The 10,893-nt window shown below is 35.1% G+C and overlaps 1 protein-coding gene across 1 annotated transcript in view; it reads left to right on the forward strand.

The window, feature by feature from the left end:
* Positions 1 to 10,190, forward strand: part of LOC106464147 (phorbol ester/diacylglycerol-binding protein unc-13-like) — an 88,933-nt gene extending 78,743 nt beyond the window's left edge. The window contains exon 11 of the mRNA XM_022391827.1: positions 9,854 to 10,190. Within this exon, the coding sequence (XP_022247535.1) occupies positions 9,854 to 9,994 (141 nt within the window). The 3' untranslated portion in view covers positions 9,995 to 10,190. The remainder of the gene's footprint in view (positions 1 to 9,853) is intronic.
* Positions 10,191 to 10,893: the final 703 nt, after the last annotated feature.

The following is a 10,893-nucleotide window of genomic DNA, read 5'->3' on the forward strand; positions in this document are numbered from 1 at the left end:
GAAGGACGAATTCGTATTGAGTATGTAATATATATATATATATATATATATATATATAAACCAAATTTTCGTAGAAATTCAATGGATTAATTTTGTACGAAATTGCATTATGTTATTGTTACTTATTAATTAATTTGTTTAGTGTAATTCATGATACAAATATATATTTGACACGTTTTTTTTTCATGCACACGAGTAGTATTTTAAAGAAGTTAATTACATTTTGAATGTTCTATTTATAAGTGTTCCGTGATATTTTGATGAATTAAATAATTTTAAAGTTAGGGTTGGCAGCTATTTACATTACCCGATGATTTTTATATCAAAGGCGCTAATTACATAAAATTTGTAAATATTTCTTGTTGACTGACTTTAGCAGTAATGTTGTTGCTTTTCTAATCTTCATGCTTCAGTGATAATTTTACGAATTAGTTTCTTTAAACTATATATCTTGTTTGCTATGACTTTGTGCCATTTCGTGGCACTTTCCATAAATTGATCCGTGCACATGATATTAAAATAGTCTATCTTTTAAATAACGTTTTCTATTGCTAAGGGTAATATGTTGGGTGTTTCAAACAGTCGAAGGACATTAACTAGTCATTCTTTTTATAAATTTTTTGTTTGTCCTGTTGCAACTCTGGATAAGAAAAGAAAAAATTACCTTCAAGTTTTCCAAAACATTTCTAGATATCAGTCTAAGTAATAGTTTCTAAAAGTAATACTACCGACCAGTAGTCATACGACAAGAAATTACAACAAAAAAAAAAACGTTTCATCTGAACGTGCCTCTGTCATTAGTTCTTGTCAAGGTTGATCTTGCTAAATGAGGCGTACACATAAAAATAAAATATTCGTTGAGTAGAGTGACGGTATTTTATTGATGTACTGACATTATACAGACATTACAATAGCTGCATAGCAGCGCTGGATTGTATGACGCCTTATTTTCTGTTTTTCTTGACAGTAACCAAATGCTATTAGCGACTGTCTGCGATGTCAAGTGAAGTAGACTTACTGTTACCAGATATTGTTTGGTATTTTTAATTTATTTAATTAAATTTAATTGGTATTTTTAATTAAATTATATATGAAACATCTATTTCAATATTTATCTAGTGCTGTTATCGTAAGTATATTTTTCAAAGAATGACCAAGTTGTTTGTAGAATTTCGCGCAAAGCTAATCGGGAGCTATGTAGTACCATCTTCACCCATCCCTCCCATATGGTGATGTCGTCCGTACTTCCCTGCTCTTAATTTCATTTTTCCATAGTTCAAAGAAGCTTAAAATCTTTCCACACACACACGTTAACTTATTTAATTATATAGATGGATGCATTACTTAGATGATGTGGAAGGAGAGTTTTACTCAACTTAAAGCTGTTAATATATGTGTGTGTGTATACAAATTTAAAAAAGTGTCGACGTTTGACATGTAATAAGTGACATTGAAGTCATGTTTCTACGATGTGATATTTTATTCTCCAAAAATTACATTTTCTTGCTTTTGCAACATAACATGCCAGACTGTGGAGCTGAGGTTGCGAGGTTTGCATTCCGCTATCGCCAAAACAAAAGCATCCTTTGTGACCTTGATTTCTTTATATGAGTGTCGGCCAAATCCCACTCTTCGGTCTGTTTGTTTGTTTTTCAGCACATAGTTACATAATGAGCTATCTGTGTTGTGCCCATCGCGAGTATCTGAAACCCCTGAGCAACTGGGAAGCATTTTGTCTGACAAGAGTTGGCGGAAGGTGGTGTTAACTAGCTGCCTTTCCTCTAGATTTTCACTTCTAAGTTATGGACGACTAATGTAGATAGACCTCGTGTAACTTTATGCAAATACAAACAAAGTAACATATCATGGAATTACCTTGGATACAAAAATCGTTTTTTTTTATGTTGGTATTGACACTAGGTGAACTAGTGAAATTATTTTACACCAAAGAATACAATACAAGGCAGCTTTCAGGCAATATCGTAAAGCGAATATAAGATCTGGGGAGGGCCTTGTTCCAATGTTATTACTGTGCACAAGTTTATTAAACATCTTGAGGAGACAGGCTGCATTTGTCACAAGCCACTTGCAGTCAGAGCACCGACACCTATTGAAATTAACTCTGATGTCAGACATGCTATAGTACATGGGTGAGCAACCAACTTTTTTTCCCTGGCTATGGATGTGGTCAGTCTATCGCAGAAATGGCCACACGATTAATAAAACAAAACGTTTTCGCTTAATAGATTTATTTCATGATTCTAATGACAGTCAAGGCCAATTATAAACACAATGCAAAGGTACAAAAAATACTTTCTCAAAATTACAAAAGCGTGAAATTTCAATGAGAGATTTGGCATTCTTTTTCTCTGACCAGTTAAAAAACACACTATCAATGAATCTGCATTTTGGCTACACATTTTTGCGAAATGGCCACACATGGCCAATGGACTACGCAGACTGTAGTAGAATAAGCTAGGAGAAATGCACATGTGTAAAGAAACGCATATTACGTCACCTGGGATCTGGATTTGCCAATTTCAGCTGTTTGTAAGCCTCTTCAGTCAATTTTGCGAATGTTTCCCTCCAAGCTGTATCGTATTCAATCACCGGAGGAGGCAGACTTGTTGTTGCTTGAAGTTAAGCACAAATCTACACAATGGGCTATCTGCTCTGCCCACTACGGGTATTGAAACCTGGTTTCTAGCGTTGTAAGTCTGCAGACATACTGCTGTGCCACTGGGGGGCGGAGGCAGTCTTAACCAGACGTGTTGATTTTGTGTTCAATTCTTTTCAAGATTGGAAGTCTATGCCCAATGGCGCTTCAATGTCATATGGACTTGTGAAGCACACTTCACAGGTTCATTGAGGACTTATCAAGTAAGCCCATGTGTTACCACGTGGGTGTCAGGGATGTAGTCACATCAAACTAACTTCCATGGTGAAAGAAGCCCGTAGGTGTAACTGCCAGAATGTACTTCCTTGATGCCAGCATCTTTGAAGACTCAAGCTTAATTCGAAACTCGACTGTCACAAGTCATGCAAGGTGTTATGGTGTAGCCAAGCTGGTTCCTAGTAAGTAGTCAGAAGTTAGATCCCTACAGACAGCACTGAACGTGAAGGACAGGAAGTTGTTTTTGTTTCGAACTGGATGAACACTGGAAAATAACCTATTTTCAGCCAACTGCCATGCGACACCAGAAGTATTGAAGACAAGCAATTGCTGCCAAACTTCTGATTACCAACTTTCTTTTCTGACTAAAGAAGAAGGTAATCTTGTGGTAAACAGAGAACCACCATTCCATCTTGTTATTGGCATTGTCTCTCACGGAACAAACATCATTATATTGAATTTTTATTCAAGCATTTGTATCTTAAATATGGTTCTGATGCAGAAGTTTTCAATCAGCAGGGCCTGTGGTATAGGTTAGATGCAGCTCTTTGGTGAAAACACCCAATACCAACCAGCCACAATAACAAAACAATGGTTTGCATGCTCTTATATAGACAATATCACAGTTTTTTTAATGCACAGTTGTTGTCTTACAGGGCTTGTCTAATAAGTTGCTAATGATGGGTGTGTTTATGGAAATAGCACAGGAAATATACCATTTTCTGTTCTTAAAATAAAGATGCATTTGTGCCAGGGTTTGATATTTCTTCACTTATGTTTTTTAATTATGGATGGATGGCCATTCATCTCCTAGTTGGAATGGGTTTTGGCCTTGTGAGTGAATGGAGTTTACTGTATAATCGGTGTTAATTCATTTACACTAAATACAGGAGCAAACATGTGGTCGCTAGAACACTTGAGGTTACTGGTCGAAGATTATGTGGACAGTATCGTTGTAGAAAAATGAGCTGAACTAAATAAGTGTATGGTAGAATTTGATTATGTATTTTGGGCCATCTAGCTACCTGAAGATAACAGTTACTCTTTAACACAAACCACCGGTTCCCAAACTTTCCAAAATTATGACCAACCTAAGTACTAAGATAATTTTCTGAGATTCATGCTCAATAGAAAGAAAGGAAGAATTACTGTTGTTGCTCTTATGTCTTGTGTTTTTATTTTGTTTATTCATACAATTAGAATCATTAATAGTAAAATAAGATATTTTTATGTTTTGTTGTGTCTTATTCTGTGACCCACTCAAATACTTTTTGTGTTTCACATGGCCAGAAGTGATGCATGTTTAATAAACAACCAAAACCCAAGTTTTCAAAGAAAGTAGGGAATTTGCTAGTGCTAAAACACAGCAGATAGAGTAGTACAACCAACAGAGCATTCTTGATTGCCACTAGTAGTAATTGTGGAAAAGGTGTAAGTTCTGTCCGGATGTGAGTACTTGGTAATGTACATATATGTGTTTCCATTATCATCACATATATGAATTTACTGTTTTAACAAACTGGACTTTGTATCTAGTTACTGGCAAGTTCAACTGGATAATGAGAGCTAGACTAAAACGGGTTTTAGCACATGAGATTGTTTGTATAAATTTCTTGTCATGTCCTATGGCCTGCTTAAAGTGCAAGTCTCTTTTCATATGGCTGATGGAGCTTACGTTACGAGATGTGTCTTATCTATGTAGATGACGTACTGGTATTTGATGTACTTTTCTGCTAATAATCTAAGAATGACACTTCAGCAGATTATAGAAAATAGGCTTGAAACTAAAGGTTAGGAAATTGTTCACTTACGAATACAAATGTGGAGTTTCTTGTTGTTGACAGAATGATGGAATATCCACTGATCCTGCAAAGATGATAGTGATTCAGGACTAAAACAGGTGCCCATAGCTATCTGGGCTTTGCTTCATAATATTCGCATAATAAGGCCAACTTTGCTATTGCTGATTAAAGCTGATCTGCATTTTAGATGAAATGGAGAATTTATTCAAGCATTTCAATTCTTAAAATATGCCTTAGATGAGGTTACAGTGCTGATTCATTTTAGCAAGATTGTATTTTCATCATGGATACAGTTGCCAGTGATAGTTAGAGCACTTGATCACATATGTCACTGGTACACTGATCGGTTCCAGGATACTACTGTTATAACAAATCAAAACTTGCGTGTAGTCGTAGTATCTACCAAATGCCACTCCTGTCGCTTCAGTGGAGGAAAGTTCACTATTTATCTAGCCCATAAATCATTGAAATGGCTCACGAACTTCAAGAAACAAAAAAGTATGCTTGTACATCATATTAACAACAATGCATGAACACAGCACTGTCTGGAGCAGCAGCAAGGCGGTGCAAGTAGATTGTCTCCCCCAAACAATTAAATATCTAGATCCTGCATATCGTGCAGGTGTAGAGGCTGTTGTAGCAGCTGATCATACATGCAGAAGGTTTGAAAGGAGAAATTTAAAGACCCATTTCTAGCTTTGGTGTAACTGTCATGCATCGAAGTGAAACACGAGTTTTTGAGATTGGTGAGTGTAGTCCAGATGCACGAAACTTTAAAACTTACACGAATAGTTAAGTGTTCAAGTTTCTGTATTGTATTAATGTTATGAACCATACAAATGTGACTTCTGTTTTGCAGATGTTAGTCAGTCTCAGAATGTTTCTCATACAATAACTAATGTGAAAATTATTTTATATGGTTAATAGACCACTGCAGTCTAACACTGTTACATTTGCTGAACAGTGAATAATGAGATTTCGGGTGGCTGGAGAAATTCACCCACGAGAATCAAAGGATAAACCTCAAAAGCCAGAGTTATGTTGATTATTGTGAGTGGCAAATGAAAATATGTATTTAACCTTATTGTCCTCAGTTTGATGGTTTGGCAGAATGGGTTATACAAATTGTCAAGTAATTGTTTTTCAACTACGTTAGTCCTAATTGAACTGACTGAGAATAACCCATCTATACTTTGTGATAGTGTACTGAACAAAGGTCGTCAAATTTGCTAAGTTTTGGGCATGAAGTAGAACTACCAGTGACTGTAATATATAGTCCACCTCCTAATTCTGATGTACTACAGTATCCACAGGAATATGTGGAATAGTTAAGGTATGCAGTAGTTCGTCTTTTGTTCTTGTGAATATGCGTTTGTGTTATATCATTTTACAGTTTACAAAAAATAACTTATATCTCATTGTATGAGTTAGAACAGTTAAGTAGTTGTATCATTAAATAACACACGTTTTATTATTATGTTAAAGTTGGGTGTTAGTTTTTTATTGTTTTTTTCTACATTAAAAAGTATTTTCACGTTTATCGTCTTCATGTATTTATTATTTGTATGTACATACGTTAAATGAAAATGTATTATGGTATTTATTTGTTAAACAGTGTGTTTATAAAGTAATTACTATAAATAGTATATTTTCGATTATGTATTTGCTTTGATGCATTATGAACTTATATGTGTAATGGTATTTGTGTTGTGCAGACTTAAGGTTATGATTTATATTTTCTGATTTCGTTACCTGAATTTAAAATCAGTAGTAATCGGGATGGCCTAAGATAAAAGGGGGGAGATGTGTCATATATAAATAAAACAAATTCTCAAGACCTCACACATAAAATAACATAGAATATTAATGTGATTTTACTCGTACACGTTTTCAAAATTTTAGTACAGATTTATGAACAGGATGCACTTAAACCTTGAATTCTGAATCATATATTTGTAGACTGGACCCAGAACTTGTCTATGTTCACACCTAGCCTGCTTTCTGAATAATTCATTAAGCTGATCTTATGAGTTTTCTGACAACTTCGAAATAAAGAGTTCAGAATCGGAGTTTACTTAATGTGATTGATGTGGTGTTTGGGGAAGTTCTAGTGGTATATAGAATTTTAATATAATTCTAAACAAAATAATTTTCGCTCAAATTTTGCATTGCCTTTGTCTTTTGAAGTTTCCTTAAGCCTTGTTAGCGTACCCTGAATAAAGAGAAGTGTTTGTTTTTTGCCTTTGTCGTATAATTTGATACTTGTTTTGTACATTAAAAACATTTTGCCTCGTTGCGAAACTTGTGTCCAGTCTTACATTTTTGATCGAGTCTGACGTACTTCACGCACTGTATACAAATTTTGTGGAATTAGTAGCTTAACAGTTGGGTCCAATTTATCTAATGATTCCATATTACTAGTAACGATGTTATACCCACTATGATTCATTGGTGCTTACTAATAGCGAATTCATTTTTCAAAGAAACGTTGCTTTTTCGTGCTTTTACTATTGCAGGCTGATTCAGTGGGATTTACTTTGTCCATAAATTTGTGGTCAAAGGTTAAACTTTAGTGTACCTATTTTATCCGAGCAGGTGTTGCTTTTTTATTTCTTTGTACGTGGTGTATTTATACGTAATTACTTGAATGTCAATTTTCATATAATTTGCACGCTATACCCACGACAGTTATGTTGAACTTAATATCATAATTCATAAGATTTAACACAATAATTCCTCCACAAGACAGAAAAACAGCTCAATGAAGAACATTGGAATAAAGACATTTATGGATTATAGTAGTTTTTCGTCTTGCATGGCTTTCCATTTGTTGTGACTTGGTGGTACGGACTATTATGTTCTTTATTCACATGTTGCGATAACTTATGACGACGCTTGATGATTTTACTATCAAATCTGAACATTGGTTTAAAAACCAAGATAAGAACTTGAACATCAAAGTTGGGGTTTACTCTCTCATGACTACTAATGCAGTAATCTATCCTCTTGGTCTCTTCCTAGATTACACCAAACCCATTAATTATCGCATAGATAGGGTCTAAAGGAACAGAAGATAATGAGCCAATACTCTTGTACGGCTCGACTAAAACTTGTGAACGTCCTTTAACCTGTTAATTGTTTGATTACTAAGTTTCAATACAGCATAATGTTGACAAAAATTTGCCACGATTTTAAACAATCACTAATATTCCTATGTGATCGAGTTTTTAGAACAAATTCATTATTAATGTACAGCATATAAAGTATTTCAATATTGGCATGATCAAGTGAGAAACTGACAGAAGTTGTAGCATTTCATATAGCTTCTAAAAGGTGAGTGGAGAAGAGGAAAACATTATTTAGATCCGATAATTGACTAACAGCATTACCGCCATTTTATTAAAGCTCCGCAAGCAATTGGTTAAAGTGCATTATAATTGAAAAACCTCCGCAATTATTCGACCATCTAATGCAAGTTATTCTTGGAGGTCCTGAAGTGCTGGACCATTACTTGGGAAAGCCTGTTTCTAAAATTGTTTTAGTTTTTTACTGTAACGACACAAGGCACGAGACCTCGTATAGCCTGGCTGTCCAATCATTTCGTTGATGCCTTGTAACATTAAGTGGTCCTGCGAGTTTTAGTTAATGAAAGGGTTGATATGAAGTGTTTATTTATCATTTTGTTTACTTTTACTGGGCTGTTATGTGTCTGTATGAGTGATTAATGGCAAAGTTTGTGTCTTTGAATTTGTGCGTATATTAATTTATGATTGTCCATTTAATGGAAGTATTCAGGTTATTCGAACATAAAAGTATACCGATTCGATAAATGTTGGGGAATTTGAGTTGCTGATTATTAAAGCCAAATATTTTTTTTTCTGACCACTTGAAGAGAAACGCTTCTAGTAGCTCAGATTATTCGTTATTATGAAATTAGACATCATTACTTAAAAGAATTAACCAACTAGTGAACGTAGCTTTATACCACATAGACGTACTTTGAGTGCTTACACAACTTCATCTAGCTTACCAGTACAACGTTCTAAGCAGTTCGGTTGTCATGGTGCTAATAGTTTTATACTTTACCGATAGAGGAAGAAAGCAGTGGATTCCATTAAAAATTGAACTTACTGTTTATTATACCGTTTACATTCCTCATGTTGATCTTAACTAACTTAAAATATCACTGCGGATAAGATTATTTTTGTTAACTTCCGTATGTGTAATTCTCCTGTTCATCTTAAGAAATCAAGCTAAGAAACTTGTTTGTTACTACCAACCCGACCATCAACAGTGCAGTCGATGTTTGGATAATTTTTTCATTAAAAAGAGTAATAAAAAAAGATTTCACGAACGGAAAGTTCTTGATTCTGGATGTGTACTTTACATCTGACACTGAACTTCAAATGGATTGAGTCTGTAAAACGATTTGTCGTTTGTCAGACATTAGAATGGTAAAATAATGACTAGATCTAATTATCTCCAGTCAGATTGTACGTTCAGAAGTCTACACACACACAAATGTACTGATAGATAGTGTCCTTTGACATATAAAGATAAAGCAAACTGTTTTTGACATTTTTCTTTTACACTTCAGCAAAACTATACATGGTAATACATTGGAGATGAACATTTTCTATGCCTATAACTTTCGTTGTTGTTGTTTTTTTCTTTTTCATCGTCAGTGCCATTTTTGAGATAGATATAAACCCAAGAACTTTCATCGTGGAACATATGAGTTTATGTGAAATTACACTTTTGTCACTCTGAAACAATAAAAAAATAATTGATTGAATTCTTTTTAATCTGTTTCTTGACAAGATTGAACATTTTATCATGGTTGAGTGGTTGACAAAACTGAAGAGTTTGTAATGTTTTATCAGTACTGAGTGTTTGACAAGATTGGTTGGTTGGTAATGGTTTATAAGTACTGAATGATCGACAAGATTGGGCGATTTTTATTGGCTTATCAGTTCTGAGTGATTGACAAGATTGGGCGGTTTGTAATGGTTTATCAGTACCGACTGTTTGTCAATATTATGCTGTTTTTAATGTTGTATTAGTGCTGACAGTTTGACAAAATTGAGTGGTTTGTAATGGTTTATCAGTATTTAGTGGTTGACAAGATTGGATGGTTTGTTGGTACTACAGTAAACAGGTTTTAATCTTTTTCAGATTATGCTGTATGTGCAAGTTCGCAGAGGCCCTTGGAATCCTGGTATTTGATACACTTGGTGTTAAGGTCCTGAAAATTCTATCGAGACTGTGTTTAAAGTGTTTGAGGAGACCGTGTCCTTAGGTTAGCGTGTTGGGCTGTGGAATGAATATTCCGTGTTTCGAGGCGCGATAACGCTGTGCACTTTTAGCTGTGGACGCATTATAAAAGTGACAGTTAGTAAATTTTTTGGATTCAAAGTCATTGTGGCAACAAGCGGTACTAACTGGGTGTTTTTCCTATAGTCATTGTACCGGATGTGGCCAAGTGCTTAACATACTGGACTGTGAATCCTAAAGTCCGTGGTTCACGACTCGTTGCCGCAAAAATGCACTTCATACTTTGGTCAGTGGGTGTGTGATAAAAATAATGGTCATATCATAGTATTATATTAGAATAGCCCAAGAGTTGACGGTGGGTGCTGTTGACTAGCTGCCTTCCTTCTACTGTATCGATGTTTACGATTAGCGCAGATAGCCTTTATATAGGTTTGCGCGAATTTCCGAAACAAACCAAACCTCTAATCAGTAGCTTAATATTAGGGACAACTGTATCTAAATCTTGGGGACCTCTGACCTAGCCCACGTGCACATGAGATATCGTTCAGTTTGAAATTTTAATTGTCATTATATATTTTAGCGCAAAATATAAATATGAAGTACGGTATTGTTGAAAACAATGTTCGTACTCTGACTTATGCCATGTTAGTTAAAACAAGATATCAAAGGAAAGTATATCAAAATGGTAGGTAAAAGTGTTTAATCATGATGTGTTTGTTTTGAATTGTCGTGCAAAGCTACACGAGGGCTATCTGCGCTAGCCGTCCCTAATTTAGCAGTGTAAGACTAGAGGGAAGGCAGCTAGTCATCACCACCCACCGCCAACTCATGGGCTACTCTTTTACCAACGAATAGTGGGATTGACCGTCACATTATAACGCTCCCACGGCTGAACGGGCGAGCATGTTTAGCGGAACGGGGATT

The sequence above is a fragment of the Limulus polyphemus genome, unplaced genomic scaffold, assembly GCF_000517525.1.
Source record: "Limulus polyphemus unplaced genomic scaffold, Limulus_polyphemus-2.1.2 Scaffold1570, whole genome shotgun sequence".
Classification (NCBI taxonomy): domain Eukaryota; kingdom Metazoa; phylum Arthropoda; class Merostomata; order Xiphosura; family Limulidae; genus Limulus; species Limulus polyphemus.